The 26,102-nt window shown below is 42.8% G+C and overlaps 1 protein-coding gene across 1 annotated transcript in view; it reads left to right on the top strand.

Moving 5' to 3' along the window:
* Positions 1–26,102, top strand: part of col9a1b (collagen, type IX, alpha 1b) — a 200,552-nt gene that overhangs the window by 91,314 nt on the left and 83,136 nt on the right. Inside the window, 8 exon segments of the mRNA XM_041187359.1 lie at positions 823–876; positions 5,580–5,633; positions 7,975–8,019; positions 8,106–8,162; positions 8,260–8,313; positions 16,860–16,913; positions 19,933–19,986; positions 22,494–22,547. Of these exon segments, the coding sequence (XP_041043293.1) occupies positions 823–876; positions 5,580–5,633; positions 7,975–8,019; positions 8,106–8,162; positions 8,260–8,313; positions 16,860–16,913; positions 19,933–19,986; positions 22,494–22,547 (426 nt within the window).

The following is a 26,102-nucleotide window of genomic DNA, read 5'->3' as shown; positions in this document are numbered from 1 at the left end:
CAGCAGCTTAACCACCCAAAAGAGGGGAGTTCAAGTTTTTCTCCTGTTCTACTCTACCTGTCCTGATAGCAAAGATTCATACCAGGGTGTATTCCCACAGGAACTCTGTAACATGCCTAACAGACATCTGTTCCTGTCTGAGCCTTGGTGTGAAGTGTCAGCAGATTGTCTGAGCACAACCCTATCCTGTTCTCCACCAATTATCCACCCACATGCTTTCCATCAGGAATTGTTGGCCAGTGGGAATCTGGGTTGTTTTCCCCCCCATCCCTGCCCCCCGGCTGGCCCAAAGACTGCAAGGTGAATTGTTGTGTCTCACCCAATGGAATTCTGAGTAGACCAGATATTGAACCTGAGCCTCTTCTGATCTATTTTGCCTCAGTACCATGCAGGGCATTTACCCCACTGAGGCAGTTTGAAATATCATCGACAGTGACAAGGTTAAAACCAATTCAGAAAGTGAAATTGGGCCAATCATAGTTTTGAAATGTTCCATATCAATGGGATAGAGGATGGAATTTCCTGACACCACCAGTAGGACCTTGCCAGCAGAAGGTGACTTACCAGAGGATTGAGGGGCGCACTGCCCACCATATTCGGTCATTGGTTTCAGTGGACAGTTTGGAGGAGGCAGGCTTTAATGTACTTTTTAATCAATCAGATGTCTGTTGCTCGCAAGGCACTGCAGGAGGAGTAACTTTGCTCCTAATGCCACATGATCCACTGCATGAATTTAGAGTGTTTTAATTGGTTAATCCTACCTTTAAGGTGCTCCACAATGAGCAGAGAGCATTCAGCTTAAACTGTGTTGCTTTGCCTTAGGGCCCTCCTGGTCCATCTGGACTTCCAGGTGAACTTGGTCGTGTTGGTTTTCCAGTGAGTATTTATTCTTTTACCATTTTTCCACTGTTATTTCTTTACATTTTGTAAATCCTCATTGCTGTTACAACTGAGGGAAAATGATTATTCATGTATATATGAATATATAGGGTGAAGTGTGACTGTTACACTAACAAATTGTTAATGTTTTTGTTATTAAGCTTATGCAGTATACATTAATCAGACGTGGTTAGTCATGGTTCTTGTTCAGTTTCTATTGTCTGAGGTAGGGCTTCCTGCCTACACTTGGAACCTGGCATTACTTTTTGGCTGTGTATAGGTCAATTCAGTACTTTGATACTGCCAGTGCGGAGCGTCAGTCAAAGGAAGCACTGAGCAGGGATAGGGTTACAACGCTCTCATCTCCTTACCCCTCTCCTTTTGATTGTGGCTCTTTTCCAGGACTGATATCTGTGAATTTATCCTTTTATTATCTTTATTCCCAACCTTGGCTCTTCTATCAAGTAACTGAACATTCCTGTGCCTGGACATACTTTCTATCAATTTGTAGCACTCATTGTATCAGTGGCTTTTTTCTTGTGGCTATGCTTTCCGTCATTATCAGTTGTTTTATCCAGTCTGCTTAATCTGCTCCAACACAGAAAGAAGGAATATTGTGGTTATCCATGTTACACTCAGAATGATGAAATGACTGGTACATCTGCTTGCCCCATTATCCCCAAATCCTGATTTTGTACACATTCCTTATCACTTCACTTCATTCCCTCTCTGAAGCCTGTCTTTATTAGTTCAAGAAATGAAGTGGTGCAAATGAGGCCTTGTTTATTACCCATACCTAGCTCCCATGAGAAGTTTTGTGATGGGCTGTCTTCTGGAATTCTTTCTCTCTCTCTCTCTCTCTCTCTCTCTCTCAGTACCATACCCTAAGAGGGTGTTGGCAACCATGGACCTCCATGTCAATCTTGCTCTAGAGGTGTGGATCATCTTTGTTGCTGATCCAGTTTCCAGGATGATCCGGTTTGCGAGGCTCTTTAGAAAGTTCGCCCTTTGTCTACCTCGATTTCTTTTACTATCAACCTTTCCCATCAGCATCAGACTTTGTAAATCATTATTTCTTACTCCATGCCCAAGACTGTCCTTTTCTGATCTTGGTTAGCAGAATGCCTTTGGTCTCAGATTTTACTAGCACCTCATCAATGGTAGTGGTACTTGTCTGAGATATTTTCATTATTCAGCTCAAAAACTACAACTCTGCTTCCCCAATTCTGCTCTGCATAGCTTCACTGCTCATCCAACAATCGAACTGCTGTTAGCCTTGTTCTGATTCTAGTGAGGCTATGAGGTTAGCCAGGAAATTGTGGTGAGGATAAAGGAATGATATGTAGCCAAGTCCGGATGGAGTGTGACTTGGAGGGGGAGCTGCATGCGATTGTGTTCCCTTTTCTTCGCTGTTCGTATTTCATCAGCTTCTAACTCTTCTTCCTTTGTGCCGCCAGCACTAACCCCACTGCACACATCAGCAGGAGATCGTGGTTAATGTTTTCCACTGTATGCATGCTGCTCATGTCTGTGTAGGTCATGAGCCTTGTTGCCCAGTAGCCCTCTGTTTGTCATGGTGGTCAGACACAGCTGATACAGCAGACTGAAACATAATGAAGGATATTACTGCAGCCAGGATACTGGCCATGAATCTGCTGCTTACGGTCACACAACAGCTGGATGTTGATGGAGTGGACTCACTTTCAGTTCTGGTGTAGGGGAGCGTTGACATGTGGTGCCTGCAAAGCGATATACATACAGCCAATGACACCCTGCACTACGGGGAAATCTGCAAACCTTGCAATCCCTCCACCTGCTTGTCTCTAGCAAGAGGGAATGGAATTAAGTTAACTCTCTTTGAATAGATAAGTTCAGCGATCTCCCTTTTAGGACAGTGGATGGCAGACTACGAGATGTTGCTATTATCACCTGCTCTAGTCTGGAAGGACCCAGATGCATAAAAATTCATGGCCATGGCCACTTTCACAGCCACGGGCAATGCTGTCCTCACCCTACTTTGAGATTGTAGTTGTGCCTGTAGCCAGTGGAATACTTCAGTGGGAGCATCCTTACTGAAGCACAGAGTTTCAAACATTGGTCATATCTGAGGGTTAGATAGGAGAATTTCTCCCTGAACAACACAGGTTGATATGACCGCCTGCTGAGAGACCTCTTCTTCCCCCCCTCCCCATCTTTCTAGCAGCTTGTCCTGCTCTGCATGGCCTCTGCTCATTGCCCAGTCATGCAGTATTCCATGGGTAATGTCTGGAAGTATCGGCTTTGTGCAGAAGCCTTGAAGTCAGCAAAAAATACCTGCCACTCCACTCGGTGTAGACTTTTGCAACTTAAACAATTATGGAAAGCACCAAAAATGTGCAGAGTCAAAGCAACAATCAGAAGAAAGCAACCAGCAACTTACCTGTAAGCCATTGCTGATCTCTTTAAGTCAGGCTGCTGAGGGAAAGGCTCTTCATGCACACTAATTGTGCCATGATTTGTCTGCTCTACATACTTCTGGCAAACATGAACCCCGCACAGGCTAACACTTTTACCAAAAAGGCATCCGGTGTTCTTCACAGCATAAGTCTACATGTGCATTGCAGATGCCATGTTTGATCCCTAATGGCACACCAAAATATGACTGCCACAAAATGTGATTTCACCCTCAGTCTTTCTGCTAAAAGTCTTAATTTCTGTCTTTCTGCCTCTCCAGTTGTCACTTACTTCATTACCATAATGCATGTGAATCTGCTTTTCCATTCCTCTTCTATCCTGATGTTATATGTTTCTAAAGAGAAAGCGAGTCAATTAGCTTGATTTTAGTTAAGAGCCTCCCTCCATTTCTCCGTACTGTTGCAACTCTATGACCAAACTCAGCTTATCCTTGTTCTCTAGACTGCAGTAAGACTCTGGATGGGACAAAATGAAGTATCAAATGTCCTTAAAGTACGTGCCTCAGAGCATATTAGTGTCCCATATCATCTCTTTGGTCTCACAGCCCATCTGTACTTCCCCGTTGGAATTTGGCTGTGTTCACCTAACCATGCTATTAAATTTACACTGGTTCTTAAGTTCTTAAAAGATGCAGACAGTTTCAAAGTACCCATCCTGCTGTTCTGGCATTCTCCGATACTGTTGGTATGATCTTCAGGCTGCTAATTCCATCAGTGATGCCTTTGACCTGTGCTTCTCTTGAACTTTTTGCCACTGCCTTGGACATCTCCAGATCTTATAAAAGAGTGTGGAACAGTATACTTCTAAACAAGTGATCATCATTTGGGTAGTTAATTTTCTCTGAGATCACTTTACCTGTGTCCTCAGATTATTTTCTGTTAATTGTCCATTGCCCTTTGTACACACTGTCTAAGCGTGCTCCTTATTCTTACCATTGACCTCATTAATGGGTCTTTGGGAATAACCTCGTTCCTTCACTGTTGCTGGGTCAAAATTCTGGAACTCCCTCTCTAATAGCACTGTGGGTGTACCTACACCACATGGACTGCAGCGGTTCAAGAAGGCAGCTCACCACCACCTTCTAAAGGGCAATTAGGGATGGGCAATAAATGCTGGCCCAGCCAGCGAAGCCCACATCCCGTGAAGGAATTTAAAAAAACTAATTAGTATACTTAAGCACTTTGTTTCTCAAAGATCATCAAGTAAACGCTAGAATATTTGCCCATCCTGATATTTCCATTATTCCCCACTTCAGAAATGCAATCATTGAGTTCCATGAAGTATTTGAGTATCTCATCTGCACTGAGCTCCAAGACCACCACTCTCATTCCCATGCAAGATACTTTCTCTGTTCCTTTTTAAACATTAACCACCTTGGCCTCAGCTGGGAATTGGTTTGACATAGCCAAGACCTTGTGGAGTGAAAAATAAAGCTACTCTAATCTCTTGTCTGTCTTGAGACTTGTTGGTATTAAATCCTGTGAATTTCCAGTGGCTGATAACAAATAAAGAAAACAGAAATGGGAAAGACCGGCATAAAAATAAAGTCATGAAAAGGCACAGAAATCATAGAGTGCCATTGCGGTACTCCCTCAGGATGTTAAGTTTCCTATCTCAGTTCCATTCCCAAGAGGAGGTGGCACTAGCAACCTTTTTCTTGTTGCCTGTCCAGACGAACAAGGGAATTTCTACTTCCCCAAAGAGGGGAAGGGATATGTGGTGGGAACATGATATCTAGGTCATTCTTATACACCTGGAAGCTGATTCAGAGAGCTGGGTGAGGTCTAAGACTAAGTTGCTTGACTCCTTTATTGCATGCAGGTATGTGAAGCAGTCAATTCCAAAATGAATGGGGGAACAAAACAGTGTAATAAAAAATTGTTACAATGTGCACATTCTTCATTTTCATCTGAAATATCTTCTTTACATAGCCCTGGAACCACCCCTGTGAATATGCAATGCAAGGGCAAGAGGTGGGATTCCTAATAGGTCTGGGATTTTCTGGTCAATGATGCCTGTAATCACTCTTTAAAATAGAGCAAGCAAAATGGCAACTTGCAAAATGATACCGCAAATAATTTTTCCTGTGGTTTGCAATCCATTTAAGATGCACCTCAGTATGTCAGGTTGACTCAAATGTATTTCACTGGTCAGTAATTGAGAGTTGCCTTTGATTCTGAACAGTGCATGACAGAAATTTCCGTAATTACAGTGGGTAATGACATGCAGTTTCCTTTCAATCCCAGGGTGATCGAGGACCTCCAGGACTATCTGGACCACCAGGTCCACCCGGACCCAAGGTGAGCGATTCACTATTTTACTTAAATATTCACTATCATTTATTAACCAGTGCAGAAAAGTTGACTGCTTTTGCTTCTACTTTGTTAATAAGTTAACACTGATTATTTACTGTAAATCTAAAGAATAGAAAATTTCACTGAACCACACTAATTCGATTGTGCCTCAACAAGAATATTAGGATTTGTTTTATCTGGAATGAAAAGCCAATGAGACTTTGCGATCAGTGGTGAAGCAATGGCACTTGCTGCTGACCTCAGACTAAGCCACGAGGTTGTCTAATGTTATTGTTGGGATGGGGAGGGGGGGGGTTTGTGGACGAGAATTTTAGCTCTGAGGAGGGAGGATTCCCTCACGCTGTGGGCCTCAGTGTGGCCCTGCAGCATTCTCTAGCACAGGCAGAAAGAAGTGATCAGATGATGCAACTACTAGAAGCCATGGCCACAGACTCTGCCAAAACCAAGCTGCTGCTGTATTTGTCATGGTAAATGCTAATAGAACAAAGCTTGAAATCAGATTAATTTGACAAAAGTTATTAATTTATACATATTTTTTAAAAATGAGATGCATTTGATCAGAATCATTATAGTAAATCATGAATTAATGCCTTTGTAAGAAGTTGGATGAATCATTTTAAAAAGTGAAATACATTGAAACATTCAAAAAGTCTGATAATTCATGTTTAAAATGTAATTTACATAAAACATTTCAAGTCAAATGTATATTTTTAAAAAGCAGTTTATGTTAAAGCATTTAAAAAGCCAGGTCAATCTGAGTCTGAACAGTTAAAACGTCTGATCAATATAATTTGAGAAGAGTTAAGAAATCTACCTGAGTCTCAGGCATTTTGAAAGTTCCATCCCGGTGCCGGTATCCTCATTAAGTATTTGTGAAGTGAAAGGAGGTTCTTAATGCCTCGAAAGATCAATCCTAAAATTTTTCGGTCAGAATAATATGTCATTAGTGGATAATCAGACCCAATTCTTGCCACTGCCGAATCTCTGGTTTTAATTTGCAGGTCTATGATTGATACTGCAGAACTTTAGCAACAGTAGAGATTGGCAACTTCTGAATGTATGTGCTATAGTGTCTGTGTACTCTGGTAGTCCCTGGGCTTCTCCAGCAGGCAGTTATGGTGATCACTGAGAACTTTACAGTCATTGCCCATGCAAAATCTGGACCAATAACAGTGAAATCATTTTTTTAATCTCCATTGGGGAATCTGAAACATGGGGAATCTGAAACATGGGGCAGAGTCTCAGGATAAGGGGCCAATCATTTAGGACTGAGTTGAGGAGAAATTGCTTCACTCAAAGGGTTTTGAATCTTTTGGAATTCTCTATCCCAGAGTGTTGTGGATGCTCCATCGTTGAACACACTTAAGGCTGGGACAGACAGAATTTTGATATCTCAGGGAATTTTATGGATATGGGAGTGGGCGGGAAAATGAAGTTGAAGCTTCAGATCAGCCATGATCGTATTGAATGGCGGAGTGGGCTCGACAGACCATATGGTCTACTCCTGCTCCTGTTTCTTGTGTCCTTGTGACCACTGATGAGGACCAAGAGGATGTGAAACAGTAATAACAGCAGCCCCTTCTCCAGATGCCTTCTCCTCAGCCATATGCCATTCCACAGGGCAGAGAGGATGGGCATTGACATCCAGCTAGAAGGAGGTGAGACCGCCAGCGCGGGCTCTACAGGCAGAGGACCAGCTCTCTCAATATGTCTGATCACCAGTGCCTCAGGAGGCTCAGGAGGCTCAGGCCCTCATGGCAGTTCACTGCTGACATCTGTAGCCTTCTGAAATAAGACCTCAATCCCAGTGGACCAGGTGGGCACACATCGCCAGTGGTTGTCAAGGTGTCTGTCACTGGAGCATTTGATGGTCACCCTTCCCAGGTTTCTGCTCTCCCTGGACTTCTGTGCTCTCCTGTCCTTCAAGGAGAGAAAGCAGAGAGTTATAGGTGTTAGTAATGGTTTGTGTGGAGGGTTGCTGTGAGGTACCAGTGTGAGAGGGCAATAGGATGAGGTAAGTGTTTTGACTGTCCAGATGGGGATGGGAGGCTGTGCCTGGAGACAGAGGAATGAGTGGAACTGTGAGATGTGTTGTCCTGAGGAGTGCTGTGTAGGAGTATGTTAGGCACATCAGAAAATGGAGATTGTATTAACTGGTGTAGTGGGCTTGATGGGCATATGGCCTACACCTATTCCTATTTCTTAGGTGTTCTTCTGTGTTCAGGTGAGAATAACTTGCTGCAGACAAGCATTTTTCCTTATGTTGTCTCTGGTTCTTCTGTCAATTAACTTGGTTAATAACATTTCTGTTTTCCCTTTACTGCAGGGACTTCCAGCACTAATGCATGGTGACAGCAGTGATGAACCACTGGTAAGGTTTCAGGACTGTTGATGCATGTTCCCCAATGTGATAAATTCCAAGCTATTCATTTAATTGGAGTGTCTGTTTGCTTGCAGTGTCCCAATGCTTGTCCTCCTGGCCTACAGGGCCATGCTGGTCTTCCTGGAATGAAGGTGAGCGTCCAATTAGTTCATCCCACCTGAAACCAATATGTCTAGTATTGACTTTGACACACAAGTGTTTATAATTCATTCACCTCTTGATCTTCAGGGACATAAAGGTGTGAAAGGGGAGGCTGGCGAACCAGGCAGACAAGGTCACAAGGTAGGAGAAAATATCATTCACTGCTTTTACCATGAGCAGCATGCCCAATTGGCCAATCACAATGGTAAACCTATTCATTGAACCCGAATTCAACCTACAGCCTTCAATTCATATTCCAATCTAATTACAAGGAACCTGTTGGCATGTGAGCCAAGCGACAAATCTTCTCCATTTAGTGTGTGATTTGTCAGTCCAGGAGCAAGTGAAAATGACTTGGTTAATTCAAAAAAGATTACCATAATTTGCAGTACCTAGTTTATATTTTGCTCCTCAAATGCTTGCACAGCTTTAATGTTGTGAATTTCTATCCTGTATTTCAAAATTTATTTTAAATGGTGTCAGAGTGGGAGGATTTGCAGAAAGGAGAAATGTTTCTCTGTTCTACCAGGAAAAGATTTCAAACATCTGTAGGTTCCAAAAAGGAACAGATTAGTGAAATTAACATGGGCCCATTAGAGGCAGAGCTGAGTGAAATTGTCGTGGGTAATGAGGAAATGGCAGAGACATTAAATAAATACTTTGGACCTGTCTTATGGTAGAAGACACAAAAAACAATTGGGAAACATTGGGTAAGTAAGGATCTAATGAAAATGAGGAACTTTGGGAAATTATTAGTAGAGAAATACTAGGATAAATGGGGACTGTCGCAAGAACTTTAAAGCAGTAAATGAGGTGGGGGAGGTAGTATGAATAATAGATCGAAAAACAAACAAAAGGGAAGAGAGTAGTCAAAAATTGTGCTTCAGGCTGATTAGATAAAAGGAAAGCTAAAAGTTGTAAGTGAATTAAACTAAGAGAAAGAAATGTAAATGTGAGTAAAATATTAGATTAGAAGCACAGGCTAGGGTGTATGGTCCATATGAGTACTCTATACAAATGCACAAAGTGTACAAATGAATTGCAGGCACAATTTTAACTTGGATGGTATGACATTGTAGACATTACTAAGTCTTGGCACCAAGAAGCTCTGAACTGGCAACTAAATATACCAGGTTATAAGTTCTACTGTGTTCCCTGTCTTTCCTGTAGAAGGGGAGGGGTAGCCTGAATGATTGAGGATGTAATGGCTTCAGTGATAAGAGAGGATATAACAAGAAGTAAACAGGCATTGGAGACTTTATGGGTAGTATAAAATAGAAATGGATTTAAGACTATAGTGGGAGTTGTGTATAAGCTCCCTGGTAGCAGCTGTGAAGTGGTATATTGCATAAATGCAGAGATTAGACAAGCATGTAGCAAAGACAGGGCGGTTTTAATGAGGGATTTTAACTTTCATAGGGATAAGCAGACTAGTGCATGTCAGAAAGGTAGTGAATTTCCTGAGTGTATCCAGCTTAGATCCCTGCAGTAATATGTCCTAGAAGCAACAATGGGGCAGGTCGTATTAGATTTAATAATGAAACAGATTTAGTTAACAGCCTAGCAATGTGTGAACATTTATCAATAGTGATAACAATATGATTGTGTTCAACATAGTGTTTGAAAGGGAGAAACGTGAAACAGCTGCTGAAATTCTAGATATAGGTAAGGCTGATTTCAGCTGACTCAACAGTAAACTGGGCAAATCTGTTAATGGGTAAAATGACAACAGATCAGTAGGCAGTATTCAAAGAGGGCAGAATAATTTTATCCCCCTATACAAAAGCAAAATATGTCAGATGCTGGAAATCTGAAATTAAAACAGAAAATACTGGAAATACTCAGCAGAAATGCCGGACGCAGCATCTACTTTTCATCAGATTTTATATCCCGAAAGGGCAAGACCCCTACTTGCCAAAAAGATAGCTATGGACAGGTAAAGAGGTAAAAGACAACATAAAATTTAATGAAAAAGCATGCAACCATGCAAAAAATAGCACAGATCCTGGCCAATCGGAAAGATACAAAGAACTGCAAAGAGTGACAAAACGGATAGTGAGAGCAATACAAGGGTGTATGAAAGGAAACATGCAAATAATGTCAATTAAAATGCAACATTTTTACAATTACATTTGAAAAGAGGGTAGTCAGGAGAAACGTGGACCCCTTGAAAACTGATAACAGTGATATTGTCAGTGTAAGTAAGGGAATGGCGGGCATGTTGAATAATGATTTGCCTCAATATTTACAGAAGAGAAAGAAGACAGTATGGCAGACATTCCAAGAAAACCAATATTGAATCAGGGGTAGAGACTCACCAAAATTATTATAAGCAAAATAACAGTAATGAAGAAAATAATGGCATGAAAGAGTGACAAATCCCCGGGCTAGATGGTTTCCATCCCAGGGTTTTAAAAGACGTTGGTGAGAACATTGCTGATACCCTAACTATAATCTTTCAAAAGCTCTCTTGATTGAGTAATCATACCTTCAGATCGGAAAATCGTGCATTTTACTCTATGATTTAAGAAAGCCGAAGGGGAAAAACCTTGTATCTGTTGTTAGGAAATTATTTGAGTCCATAATTAAGGATGGGGTGAATCAACACCTTGAAAAGTTTCAGCTGATCAGAGAGAGCCAGCATGGATTTGTAAAGGGTATCCCAGGCCTGACAAATCTGATGGATTTTTTTGAAATGCTGACGACGGTTGTGGACAGGGAAATGTCTATGGATGTTATTTATATGGCCTTCCAAAAGGCATTAAATAAAGCCCCTCATAAGAGACTGTTAGCTAAAGGGTAGTTCATGAAATTAAGGTGAATTATTGAATTGATTGGGAAATTAGTTTAGTGGAAGGAGACAGAGAATAGAGATAATGGACAGATACTCTAACTGGCAGGATGTGATAAGTGGTGCCCCTCAAAGGTGTGTGTTGGAACATCAACTATCCATTATACTTACTAACAAGCCAGAAGATGGGACAGAAAGCCACATATCCAAATTTGCCGATGACATGAACGTAGGAGACATTGTAAACAGTGTAAATGGAAACATAAAATTACAGAGACAATAGAAAAGAGATATTAATAGATTAAATGAATGGGAAAAACTGCGGCAAATGGCAATGTAAGCCAATCTCACCATCCTGACTTGGAAATATATCGCCATTTCTTCACTGTCACTGGGTCAAAATCCTGGAACTCCCTCCTAACAGCATTGTGGATGTGCCTGCATAACATGGACTGCAGCGGTTCAAGAAGGCAGTTCACCACCACCTTCTCAAGGGCAACTAAGGATGGGCAATAAATGCTGGCCCAGCCAGCGAAGCCCGCATCCCATGAATGAATTAAAAAAAAATCACTTGTACTGACATACTAACTTTTTGTGATTCATATACCAGGATACCCAGAACCCTCTGTACCAGAGGTCCACAATCCCTTGCTGTTTAAATAGTAAACTGCTTTTCTGTTCTTCTTGCCGAAATGGGCAAGTTCACATTATTCCACATTATACACCATCTACCAAATTTTTGCTCCCTCACTTAATCTACCTAAATCCCCTTACAGAATCTTGATGTCCTCTTTAGAACTTACTTTACTACCTGTCTTTGCGCCATGAGCAAATTTACCAACAATACAGTCAGTCCCTTCATCCAGTTTATTGATATAGATTGTAAATAGTTGAAGCCTCAGCACTGATCCCTATGGCACTCTACTGGTTACAGTTTGCCAATCTGAAAATTACCCTTTTATCCCTACTCTCTACTTCCTGTTAGCTAACCAACCCTCTATCCATTCTAATATGTTACCCCCTACACCATGAGCTCTTATTTTGCATAGTAACCTTGGAAGTGGCACCTTATTGAATGCTTTTTGAAAATCCAAACACACCAGACCTACAGGTTTCCCCTTATCCACTGTGCTTGTTACTTCCTCAAAAAACTTTAATAAATTAATCAAGCATAATTTCCCTTTCACAAAATCATGTTGACTCTGCCTGAATCTCCTGCTATGGTATGGATTCTAGCATTTTCCCTATGACAGATGTCTTCATAGCCTTGTAATTGCCTTTATTTAATTTTAAGGTACTAGTCTTTGATCCACAGTTCTCACCCTCAAACTGAATGTGAAATTTTATCACATTATGATCACTGTTGCCTTTACTATGAGGACATTAATCAATCCTGTTTCATTGCACATTACCAGGTCCTGGATAGCCTGCCCTCTGTTGGCACTAGAATGTGTTGCTTTAAGAAATTGTCCTGCATACACTCTATGAACTCATCTTCCAGGCTACTTTTGCCAATCTGATACATCCAATCTATGTGAAGTTTAAAACTACCCTGAATATTGCAGTATGTTTGTCACAACCCCCCCATAACTTCTTGATGTATACTTTGTCCTAAGGTGTGGATACTGTTAGGGAACCTGTAAATTACCCCCACTGGTGATTTTTTTTATTTTTAATATTTCTTATCTCTCCCCAAACTGATTCTGCATCTTGATCTTCTGAACTGAGGCCATTTCTCACTGCACCAATGTCATCCTTAATTAACAGAGCTACCCCACCACCCATCCTTCCTATCCTTCCAAAATGTCAAATATCCTTGAATATTTAGGTCCCAGCCTTGGTACCTTGCAACTGCATCTCTGAAATGGCTATCAGCTCATACATATCTATTTCAATTTGTTAAGATTTCATTCATTTTGTTATGAATGGTGTACGCATTCAGGTATAGGACTTTTAATTCTGTCTTTTTACCATTCTTGCAAACCCTGGCCTTACCTGCTAGTGCGATCTTACATTTGAATGTATTTAGGTTAAAGTCCTCTCTACTGCCCTAGTTATACGGCGCATCAGAACACTGGTCCCAGCACTGTCCCAGTGGTGCAGCTCCTACTTTCCTTAGTACTGGTGCTAGTGCCCATGAATTGAAACCTATTTCTGCCACACCAATCTTTGAGCCACACATTCAACTCTCTACTTTTATTTACATTACATCAATTCAATTGTAGCTCAGATGAAAACAAAAAAACTGCGGATGCTGGAAATCCAAAACAAAAACAGAATTACCTGGAAAAACTCAGCAGTTCTGGCAGCATCGGCGGAGAAGAAAAGAGTTGACGTTTCAAGTCCTCATGACCCTTCGACAGAACTTGAGTGAATCCAAGAAAGGGGTGAAATATAAGCTGGTTTAAGGTGTGTGTGTGGGGCGGTTGGGGGGGGGGGGGTGGGGGGCGGTGGGTGGCGGGGTTGGGTGGAGGGAGAGAAGTGGAGGGGGTTGGTGTGGTTGTAGAGACAAGCAAGCAGTGATAGATAGAAGCACATCATCAAAAGATGTCACAGACAACAGAACAAAAGAACACATAGGTGTTAAAGTTGGTGATATTATCTAAACGAATGTGCTAATTAAGAATGGATGGTAGGGCACTCAAGGTATAGCTCTAGTGGGGGTGGGGGGAGCATAAAAGATTTAAAAATATTTAAAAATAATGGAAATATGTGGGAAAAGAAAAATCTATATAATTTATTGGAAAAAACAAAAGGAAGGGGGAAGAAACAGAAAGGGGGTAGGGATGGAGGAGGGAGCTCAAGACCTAAAGTTGTTGAATTCAATATTCAGTCCGGAAGGCTGTAAAGTACCTAGTTGGAAGATGAGGTGTTGTTCCTCCAGTTTGCGTTGGGCTTCACTGGAACAATGCAGCAAGCCAAGGACAGACATGTGGGCAAGAGAGCAGGGTGGAGTGTTAAAATGGTAAGCGACGGGGAGGTTTGGGTCATTCTTGCGGACAGACCACAGGTGTTCTGCAAAGCGGTCACCCAGTTTACGTTTGGTCTCTCCAATGTAGAGGAGACCACATTGGGAGCAACGAATGCAGTAGACTAAGTTGGGGGAAATGCAAGTGAAATGCTGCTTCACTTGAAAGGAGTGTTTGGGCCCTTGGACGGTGAGGAGATAGGAAGTGAAGGGGCAGGTGTTACATCTTTTGCGTGGGCATGGGGAGGTGCCATAGGTGGGGGTTGAGGAGTAGGGGGTGATGGAGGAGTGGACCAGGGTGTCCGGAGGGAACGATCCCTACGGAATGCCGATAGGGGGGGTGAAGGGAAGATGTGTTTGGTGGTGGCATCATGCCGGAGTTGGCGGAAATGGCGGAGGATGATCCTTTGAATGCGGAGGCTGGTGGGTTGATAAGTGAGGACAAGAGGGACCCTATCGTGTTTCTGGGAGGGAGGAGAAGACGTGATGGTGGATGCGCGGGAGATGGGCCGGACACGGTTGAGGGCCCTGTCAACGACCGTGGGTGGAAAACCTCGGTTAAGGAAGAAGGAGGACGTGTCAGAGGAACTGTTTTTGAAGGTAGCATCATCGGAACAGATGTGACGGAGGCAAAGGAACTGAGAGAATGGGATGGAGTCCTTACAGGAAGCGGGGTGTGAGGAGCTGTAGTCAAGGTAGCTGTGGGAGTCGGTAGGTTTGTAATGGATACTAGTGGACAGTCTATCACCAGAGATTGAGACAGAGAGGTCAAGGAAGGGAAGGGAAGTGTCAGAGATGGACCACGTGAAAGTGATGGAGGGGTGGAGATTGGAAGCAAAATTAATAAATTTTTCCAAGTCCCGACGAGAGCGTGAAGCAGCACCGAAGTAATCATCGATGTACTGGAGAAAGAGTTGTGGAAGGGGGCCGGAGTAGGACTGGAACAAGGAATGTTCCACATACCCCATAAAGAGACAGGCATAGCTGGGTCCCATGCGGGTACCCATAGCCACACCTTTTATTTGGAGGAAGTGAGAGGAGTTGAAGGAGAAATTGTTTAGTGTGAGAACAAGTTCAGCCAGACGGAGGGGAGTAGTGGTGGATGGGGATTGTTCGGGCCTCTGTTCGAGGAAGAAGCTAAGGGCCCTCAGCTCAGATGGTTTATCTTTGTGGTTCTGCTTTTTAACTTAGCACCTGGTTGCTCATAATCCCTAAGCAGAACGTCTTTCCTAGTCCTATCTATGTTGTTGGTACCCACATGGACCACAAAAATTAATGCCTAAACTAATGATGCAGAAACATGAGTTCAAATCCCATCATGGCATCTAAGAATTGAATTAATCAATTAAATAAAATGTGGAATAAAAAGCTGTTGTGAATGAATAAGAAACATGTGTGAAAAGATTTCCTGAACGCCCGAGATAATTGTTTTCCAATGCCCATGGGAACCGTGCAAGTAGCCGTAACCTTGGTGTCAGATTTGACCCTGAGGCAAGCTTCCGACTACACATTCATTTTATTACATTGAGGCGCTAGCACAAGTTGTCGTTGAATACAAGTTGTTGTTGGTTTCTAAGGATGCCTCTACACTACAGCAGTAGCATTAGTGTAAGCTATGGTGTTAAGCTGACTCTGGACTGAAGTGAAATGAAACTAAAATGGGTGTCTCTCGATGCCCTGAAGTTTTGAGCCGCCACTTTTCTCTGGAGGGAGGTCAGGACCAAACTCTATAAATACATGGCAAAACCTGGAGTCTTTCAAAATTAAATCACTTCAAAACAATGTTGTTGCTGTAGTGTAAATGGACTCTTAATATTGCTGCAGAAAATAATTGAAATTTCACCTTGTTTAAATTGAAATGGGCAGCTGCCAGATGCTCAGGGGGTTGGCAGAAAGAAAATGAGTCAGTGAAACATTGAGAGGAGCTGAGTTAAATAATGGGAAAATAATAGAGAAAGTCACTAAAGTTAACAACTGCAAATACAGGAAGCACGAGCAGAGTGAAGAGAAAGAACAATGAGTAGGTGGATGGATTAGAAAGAGCAGAGAGAAAACATAGCCATAATCAGAAGAAGGAGAACAAGAAAAATAAAAAACAAACAAAAAACAGCAGAGAGAAAGTAAAAACACAGAGACCCTGAAATGAAGAACACAATGGAAAAGTGAAACAGTGTCTACAAAAATCAATGTGAAAGTGAAAAGAGTGAGTTGTAAATGCAATGCAAAAGTCTACAATTAAAATGGAATTTAAATGTAATTTAATGTAATTTATTAAGGCTGTGACTGAGGACACCTAATGTGCTCTAGGATTTAAACTCCGGGATAGGAGATAGCAGGGAGGCCCAGTTGATTTTTATGACCTGGCCTCATTAACATGATGCTGCTGGCTGACTTCTCAACCAGATCAGCCGTGAAGTACACACTGGCAGCAGAACTGATTTTCAGTCCACCGGTTAATGGGCAGAAAATCCGAATAGGTTCCATTAGGGAAGTGTTTTTCAGCCCACCTAATTTTCCCTTAATGTTGTGCACCAAGGTGATCCTTTAAAAGGGAAGCCTGCCCTTAGGTATTTCTAAGAAGAAGCTAAGTAAGGGTGGAACTGCTAGGAAATACTCATCAGTTTTTCACTTAGAACTCTACAGTCGCTTCAAACCACAGCCAAGTTGAAGTAAGGATAGTGGTTAAAATAATACATGTGGCCGGTGCCTCCGAACCTCTTGTTACATTTGTAGCACTCCAGCCCTCACATAATCAGTATTCCTGTAATCCTCAATTCAAAGAAGCCCATTTTCCTTCTGTGGCATGATTTTGCTCTTGTTGCCTTTGAACATCATTTTGCTCTTCTTTCTGTTCATGCAGTGCTCAGCTGTACACTCAGTAAACCAGTTCATCTTTCTCATTTTCACCAACATTTGTTTTTATCACAGGGTGAAGAAGGCGAACAGGGAGCTCCTGGAGAATTAGGTGCTCAAGGCTCACCAGTAAAGTATTTTACTCTTCAAATATATCTTGTATTATTTGGATAAGGTCTTTTTTCCCCCATGAGAATCATTGTGCTGAATTCTCATGTTTACTACGAGGTCAAGTGAAAGTCACTGTAGTTCCAGAGGGCCATAGGCTACTCTCTCATCAGAGGGAGACAGCTGGTGGTGAATTTAACTGGAGGGTCACTACACCTCTGGCGGGGAGCAAAGTTGAGATGGCAGGGCCTTCATGGATGACCTCAGCTGATACGGGAATTGAACCCATATGGTTGGCGTCACTGCATCACAAATCAGCCGTCCAGTCTACTGAGCTAATCAGCCACCAAGTATACAACAGGCAGTCTTGGATTAAGTACATAGCAACCCACCCCATCCACCACCAACTGTGAATTATGCACTGAAATACTCACACTGCTTGAGGGGGGTGGGATGAGGGGGCGGGGGAGGGGGTGGCAGGGAGAGCGCAGAAGTCAGCACAGGTGCGGGGGGAGCACGCAGTGGAAGTTCCCTGAAGGCACAGGATAGCTGATCTGCTATTCCTGTTCCTTTTCTACCCGGAGAACTAGATGAAAATTGGGCAATTAGAGCTTGTTTTAATTAGTGCAAAGTGACTTTGAGTCACTACAATGCATTAAGATGAAAATATTCAAAGATTTAAGATTCTTAAGGGAATAGACACACTGGAACCCTGTGATACATTTGAGGATGTCACAAACTCTGGTACCAGGAGGGAAGATGCACAGACAGTTTGGATTAGGGGATTGTAGCCTAATTCTTATAGTACTGGACTAGCAATTATGAAGTCAAAAGTTCAGGTACCATGACTTTGAAAATGGCCTAATACTCAAAAATGACTGTAAAAGATGCTGGATTGTCCTAAAAATCTAGTAGTCTTACTAATTCCCAGTATGGACTATTACCTAGCCCAGCTTGCATGTGACTCCAGTCCCACAGTGTGCAGTTGACTCTTAAAGGTCTCAGGTGGACTAAGGATGGGCAATTCATACTGCCTTGGTGGTGCAGCTGATATCAGAAGATCGAAACCTATTTAAAAGATGCTATTCCACATGATTGAATTATCCAAGGAAGCAGACTGTTAGCCCGGAACTTGAGTATTGCTGAAAAAAGATACACGGGGCAGTATTTTTACCTCGTTGGGCGGGCATGGCAGACGGGCCTGGGAGTGGCCGCGCCATGGACCGCCACCCGTGATCAGGCTTCAACCGTGATTTCACGCTGGCAGGCCAATTAACGGCTAGCCAGTGTGAATTATGCACTGAAACACTCACACTGCTTGAGGGGGGTGGGATGAGGGGGCGGGGGAGGGGGTGGCAGGGAGAGCGCAGAAGTCAGCACAGGTGCGGGGGGAGCACGCAGTGGAAGTTCCCTGAAGGCACAGAGCTGCCTCAGCGAGCTAAAGAATTATAACATTAAAAATGAAGACTTGAAAATTAAGGTAAGCATGTTCCCTCTGTCACATGAGCAGGGACATATTAAAGATGAGATTTAAAAATTTTTATTTTATTTTTAATTAACATAGGAAACCTCATCCCACCCGTGGATGAAGTTTCCTCAAAAATCTAAAGGCCGCTTGGCCTTTTCACCCACTTGCCAAACGTAAGACTGGACAGGCAGGGAAAAATTCAGTATAATTAATTAATTGATGGGCTTAACAGCCCTCTTAATTGTTGGTTGGCGCATTGCCGACTCCCGCGTGTGCCCTTCGAATGAAATATCCCGTGAGTGTGCGATGATGTTGGAACGCTTGCCTAATGTCATCACGCGCTATTTCATGCTCGTGCATGTTGGGCGCATGCCTGCACACCGAGTTGAAAATCCAGCCCATGTTGTTGAAGCTTTTCACCTTGCACTCTCACCAGGACAATTTGCAAGAATACCAAATGTAAAATGGAACAATAATTTATGCTTCATGAAAAGAGAGTGCTGATTGGTTGGCAAGTGGAGTCAGCTTGGTAGTGGCATTGCAAGACGAAAAGCTTTGACAACATGTGCTTTTTTTTAGCAATGCTGAAGCAGATTAAGTGGGAAAACCTGAAAGAATTGGACAGAAATTTAATGGGGTAAGCAATTGAATAGTTTTAGTTACTGAGACAAACAAGATGGATCATGGAGTCATTTCCAATTAAAATACATTGGTGATGGACTTGCTATGTTTTACAGGGACTACAGTCAATCTGATGAATTTAGAATACATAATATAAAAGCAAAAAATAAGAGCAAAATAATGCGGATGCTGGAAATCTGAAAGAAAAACACAGAAGGTCTGGCAGCATCTGTGGAGAGAGAAACAGTGTTAATGTTTCGAATCCGAATGATCCTTCTTAAAAATACACTCCGCTCTGAGAAGAATAAATAATTTTATTTTGAATTGCCAATTTTTTCACATTTTTTATTATAAATGTTGTTTATAACCAATAAATTTTCAAATAGGTGAAAAATTTAAAATGGCAACTCAAACCAATATTAATCGAGTGATTGGATTGGTTGGTTTCTTGCTTCTTGGGAGTTATGATTTTCAAATAGGAGGAATTTGATTCTTTTCTGCTGTTTGCTCTTCCCCGCTGGTCTCTACCAACTGGATGGAACTGTTTATTGTTTGTTTACCTGTAGTCAATTAAAAAAAATGTAAAAAGTCAATTAAATATTTGCTGATTTAGTCTTCACTTTAGCCAATTGCTTATTTTCCTTTATCAGTGATAGCTTGAGGCATGACATACAGAAGATGGTGCCTCACTCAGTAGTGGCACTGGAGTGTCAGCCTAGATTGTTGTGTTCAAGTGCTGGAGTGGGACTTGAATCCACAATCTTCTGACTCAGAGGCAAGTACGTTATCAACTGAACTGTGGTTGATCCTGCAAATCGCCTGTGGATTTTGCTCAGTTGGACAATTGGAATAAAGAAATTCAAACTGACATCACATTTGCCATAGGCATTCTTCTAATTGTTTCTAATAATTAATTGCCAGTTTAACAAGCTGTTGTTTTGTAAACTTTAGGGTACTCAAGGTCCAAGAGGTTATGATGGCATGGAAGGAAGAAAGGGTGATGTGGTAAGTTAAGCTGATGCAATCTAGTTAAGGTTAAGCACAAATGCCTGAATTTCCACCTTCCATTAAATTGTAGCTTACATCTTTCTGTGTCCAACTGCTCCTGACTTAGTGCCACCTTACACAAAGATACAGAAATGAATCCATATTCCTCCCAGAGAAATTAACGAAGATTAATGCCTTGCTGCTCTGCTTAAAGAGGAACATTATACAATTATATCCATTATACAATGGATTCTAGCATTTTCCCAATGACAGATGTTAGGCTAACTGGCCTATAGTTTCCTGCTTTCTGTCTCCCTTTTTTCTTGAATAGAGAGGTTATATTTGCCACTTTTCAATCCAGAGATCTTTCCAGAATCCAGGGAATTTTGGAAGATTCCAACAAATACACCCACTATTTCTACAGCAACTTTTTTTAAGACCCTAGGATGTAGGCCATCAGGTCCAGGGGCCCTGTCAGTCTTTACTCCCACTAGTTTTCCTAATACCTTTTCTCTAGTAATCATAATTGTTTTAAGTTCCTCCCTCCCTTTTCCCTCATGATTTTCAACCATTCTTGGGATTCTCTTCGTGTCTTCTACAGTGAAGACAGACACAAAGTACCTGTTCAGCGCTTCCGCCGTTTCCCATTATTAATTCCCCCGTCTCACTCTCTAAGGGACTAATGCTCACTTTAGTTACTCTTTTCCTTTTCATATACTTATAGAAACTTTTACTGACTCTCTTTATATTTCTAGCTAATTTTCTCTCATACTCTTAATTTCTTCCTCATTACTCTTTTACTCATTCTTTGCTGGTTTCTAAAATCTGTCCAGTCTCCTGTCCTGCCGTTCTTCACAGCATTGAGCATGTTTTCTTTCAATTTGATCCTATCATTAACTTTCTTCATTAGCCATGGATAGATCTAGCATTAATTGCCATTTGAAGAGATTTTCAACTTCTATCACCCTTTGTATGAAGAAGTGTTTCCTAATTTCACTGCTGAAAGGTCTGGCTATAATTTTTAGATGACGCCCACACCGCCCCTTCAAAATTTTGGGGATACAGCTTGTGTAATCTTGCCTCAGAATTTAACCCCTGGAGTCAGGTATCATTCTGGTAAATAGACTGCACCCCCTCCATGGCCAATATATCATCCCTAAGGGGTAGTGCCCAGATTTGCTCACAGTAACTCCCGGTGTGGTCTAACCAGGGCATTGTATTGCAGAAGCTAAGTATAGCTAAGTAAAGCAGCATGGTGAGCCTAATGGCTTTCTTCTGCACTGTAAGATTCTTTCTATATGTTTGAAATTTTTAGTTCTGTACATTTGTTTCTGTCACTCCTAATGTGCTGTAATGCATGTGCACAGAAAACACCTGGCTGTGAATTAGTTATTGCACACACAGCTCGTTGCCTGAATAAATAATTTTGTGGCAGAGGACCCACCTAATAATGGGTTTAGATGCCCATTGTCCCACAAAGTTAACTTTGGTGCCAGTCACTTTACAGATACCAGGGCTGGTACCTACCTGTATGTTGCAACGATGAGCCAGCTCCTATACTGCACAATATCCAATGCCAATAGCTTCCAATTACCATTTAAATGCCATACTGTAGCTGGTGATTTAAATCACAAACTTTGGATGGTTCCGATTGAGTTACGTCAATAGTCACTCGGAAGAAATTAAAAGAATTAAAACCTGTTGTAACTTCTGGGTAACATTCAGACCGAACACCCATGGGACACACCCCACACCCCTGACACCCCCAGGAGACTCCCACGACCCCGAGTAACCACCCCTAACAATATTCCTCAACCCCACCTTGGGATTCCCCCCACCCACATGGGACTCCTCCCCCTGACCCTAGCAGGCATGACTCTCATCCTCACCCACCCGAGGCCTGAACCCATCCCCGACCTAACCCCACCATACCCCATACCCGACCCAACCCGAGCCCTGCCCTCTCCACCACAGGCCTGATCCAACCCAATCCCAAGGTGCAACCACCTCCGCAGCCTCCCCCCGACCTGTGGTTCGAACCCCCCCATAGGTCCCACCACCCCCATCAAAGTCCAAGGTCGGGCAAGACAGGCTCGGAAGAAAAATTATGTAAGTAATTGGGCATGGAATGTCAACGTGAAGCTGATTGCCACTCCAAGGATGTTATGGTCCAATATCCTTTAATTACTGAATCCAGAGTACCAAAGGTCAACAGCCATATCATTTAGATACAGGAGAACTGATTTTATAAATGCTGCTACCATGTGGGGAGCCTTTCTTACTGGCCACATCTGTTGGAAGATTGCGGTTTGGGGGGCACAGCCCACAATATAATTGTGGTCAGAAACCCTGTAATTTTCCAATATAGTATGGCCGATGGGTGATGCATCCCATTCTACTGGCATTCCTAAAAATGGCACTGAGGTGGTCACTTTTGAAACTTGAAGTTCATTCTGCTCTCAGAGTGGCTATTGAATATTTTTTTCCTTTGCTCCTAAAGCTATCTTCATGGTTTATTTCTCCAGGGTCTTCGTGGATTGGATGGTGAACTTGGTGGTATTGGTCCTATTGGTCCACCTGTAAGTAGTTATGTCTTGAAAATTTAACTCCTCTTTCTCATTTACCCAGAAAGTGGTAAGAATATGAGACTCGCTACCACAGGGAGTAGTTGAGGCTGATAGCATAGATGCATTTAAAGGGAAACTAAATAAGTGCAAGAGTGGGGAAGAAATATCAGATTATGCTAATAGAATAGGATGAAATAGGATAGGAGGAGGCCCAGATGGAGCATAAACTCTACCGTGGAGCAGTTAGACTGAATGGTCTGTTTCTGTGTTGTACATTCAATGTGACTCCTTGTTAAGATGTTATTCCAATTATAATGGTTGCAGTTTTTTAATTGTTACTGTGTTCAGCTGCCAATATCTTCATTTCTGACAATGAAATATTCTGGGACCTTGCTGCTATACTAAAGAAAGGAAGATCTTGGGCAGAATTTTGCCCTTGGTGGGCATGCGGGCCCCACCAGCTCGGCAGCGGGCGGACAGTTGACCCCCGCTGCCGAAACGGGGCCCGCTGCCATTTTGATTGGGCGGGCCAATTAAGGCCTGCCCAGCGGCCTGCCCAACAGGAAGCTGTGCTTCCTGTGCAGCGGGGGAGGGAATCCCCAGCTGTCAAAGTGCACTCTTTCGCGCATGCACACGAAAGAGCGCATTGCTCCCTGAGACAAAGTGTTGTCTCAGGGAGATTACTGACAGTCCAAAAAACTTTAGAAGTAGAAAAATTTAAAAATTATTAACATGTGCCTCTCATGTGACAATGTCACACGAGATGGGACATGTTAATAAATATCACATAAAATGTATTAAAGTTTTTAAAAACAGACATGAAACCTCATCCCGCCAGTGGATGCGGTTTCATGTTTTATCAGAAGCCTGCTGGGGCTCCTGGCCTGTCCGCCAACCTTAAGGTTGGATGGGCAGATCTTTAATTATCTTAATTAACCTGTCAATGGCCTTAATTGGCCATTGACAGGTCGGCGGTTGGGCAGCTGATTTCGCTGTCTGCCTGCCTTCCTAAAAATTTAAAGGGACCGGGATGACGTCGGGGGTTCCTCCCAACATCATTCCGCATAATTTTCCCATCGGCAATCGGGCCCCGCCCCCAAATCGCCGACGGGAAAATTCAGGCCCTTGGAGTTTAAATAGTGGGCAGAATTTTGCTGTCGGTGAGCAGGGGATGGGGCCCACTCGCTGATGTGTAAAATGACCCGGGATGATGTTGGGCGGAACCCCCGACAACACCCCGCCCCATTTAAATTTTCAGGAAGGCGGGGGCGCAGCGAAATCAGCTGAGGCCATTGACAGGATCATTTAACCAATTAGAGGACCTGCCCGTCAACCTTAAGGCTGGCGGGAAGGCCAGGAGCCCCAGCGGCAAATAGAGAAAACATGCAGTGTTTTAAAAATTTTAATAAAGTTATCCTGTAAATTATGAACATGTCCCAACTCACGTGACATTGTCACATGAGGGGACATGTAAGGGAATTTTTTTTTCTATTTTTAATGGCCTGAATTTTCCCGTCAGCGATTTGGGGACAGGGCAGGTGGAACCCCCGATGTCATCCCGGTCCTTTTAAATTTTTAGGAAGACGGGCGGACAGCGAAATCAGCTGTCCACCTGCTGACCTGTCAATGGCCAATTAAGGCCATTGATAGGCTAATTAAGATAATTAAAGCTCTGCCCATCCAATCTAAAGGCTGGTGGACAGGCCAGGAGCCCCAGTGGGCTTCTGATAATACATGAAACCTCATCCACTGATGGGATGAAGTTTTATGTCCGTTTTTAAAAAGTCTAATAAAGTTTATGTCGTTTTTATTAACATGTCCCATCTCGTGTGACATTGTCACATGAGGGGGACATGTTAATAATTTTTTAGTTTTTCTATTTTTCGACTTTTCTTACCTGTCACTAATCTCCCTGAGACAGGACTTTGCCTCGGGGAGCAGTGCACTCTTTCATGTGCATGCGCGAAAGAGCGCACTTTGACAGAGGTGCCTCAGATATTAGTTTAAGTTTTAAAAAGCTAAATAAAGAAAAGAAAAAAATTTAAGACATGTGCCCTCATGTGACAGTGTCACATGAGCTGGGACATGTCAATGAATTTTTAAAAAAATTTTTATTCAAATTTTAAACACTTCATGAAACCTTATCCCGTCCATAGATGAGGTTCCATGAAAAATGTGAAGGCCGCCTGGGCTCTTCGCCTGCCCGTCATCTTAAGGTTGGACGGGCAGCTCAGTTTATTAGTTTAATTAGTTTTTAAATGTCCTTAATAGGCCTTTGACAGTTTGGCAGGCGTGCAGCCGACTCAGCCGCATGCCCACCGAACTGAAAATCTAAATGACGTGGACACAAGCCTGACGTCACCCCGCATCATTTTACGTGTTGGCGAGTGGGCCCTGCCATCGCTCGCCGAATCGAAAATGCTGGCCACGGTGTTCTTTAGTCAGTATTTATTTAGTTCTGCCACATAATTTTGAACTGATGTGCATACATTAATTTTCAATCGTGTTCATAACATTTCCACCAATCATATTCCAATATTGTCCCAGTCATTCAGGCCCATTTCTTTATTTTATTTTGGGGCTTTGAAACTCTGGGCAGAATTTTTCCCTTGGTGGGTGTGAGGGCCCCACTGGCTCGGTGGCAGGCGGGCAGCCGAACTCTGCCGCTGAAACGGGGCCCGCCACCATTTTGAGTGGGCGGGCCAATTAAGGCCCATCCAGCGGCCTTCCCGACAGGAAGTGCTCTGCGCTTCTTGTGCGGGGGATGGTGGGGGGGGTGGTGGTGAGGGATTCCCCATCTGTCAAACTGCGCTCTTTTGCGCATGCACGTGAAAGAGCGCACTGCTCCCTGAGACCAAGTGCTGTCTCAGGGAGATTACTGACAGGTAAAAAAACTCCAAAAATAGAAAAGTATTAAAATTATTAACATGTCCCCCTCATGTGACAATGTCACACGAGATGGGACATGTTAATAAGAAATACATAAGCTTTATGGAACTTTTTAAAAACGGACACGAAACCTCATCTCGCCGGCGGGTGAGGTTTCATGTATTATCAGAAGCCCGCTGGGGCTCCTGGCCTGTCCGCCAGCCTTAAGCTTGGACGGGTCTTGGGCAGGTCTTTAACAATCTTAATTAGCCTGTCAATGGCCTTAATTGGCCATTGACAGATTGGCGGGCAGACAACTGAGTTCCCTGTCCACCTGCCTTACTGAAAATTTAAACGGGCCGGGATGACATCGGTGGTTCCTCCTTATGTCATCCCGTGTCAAGTTCCCGTCCCCACCCCCAAATTACCGATGGGAAAATTCTGGCCTCTGCGTTTGATCAGTTTTACTGTGACATGAAATTAGAGGCCCAATATTAGTTGTTCTAAATTTAATATCAAATTAAGTGGCACAATTTGTAGTTTGTTTTTTGAGTGCCTCACCATGTTTGATTTGAATGTTAATTAGAGTAGGTGAAATGAGATTGATCATTTCATTACAGAGGGGCAGGCAGGATAATTCCCACAGTTGCCTGCCACTGTCTTGCCTGAGAAGCCAATCAATTTAGGATTTGTCACAAA

Source organism: Carcharodon carcharias, chromosome 5, assembly GCF_017639515.1.
Source record: "Carcharodon carcharias isolate sCarCar2 chromosome 5, sCarCar2.pri, whole genome shotgun sequence".
In the NCBI taxonomy this organism is placed as follows: Eukaryota; Metazoa; Chordata; class Chondrichthyes; order Lamniformes; family Lamnidae; genus Carcharodon; species Carcharodon carcharias.
This window is presented reverse-complemented; position numbering and strand designations above follow the sequence as displayed.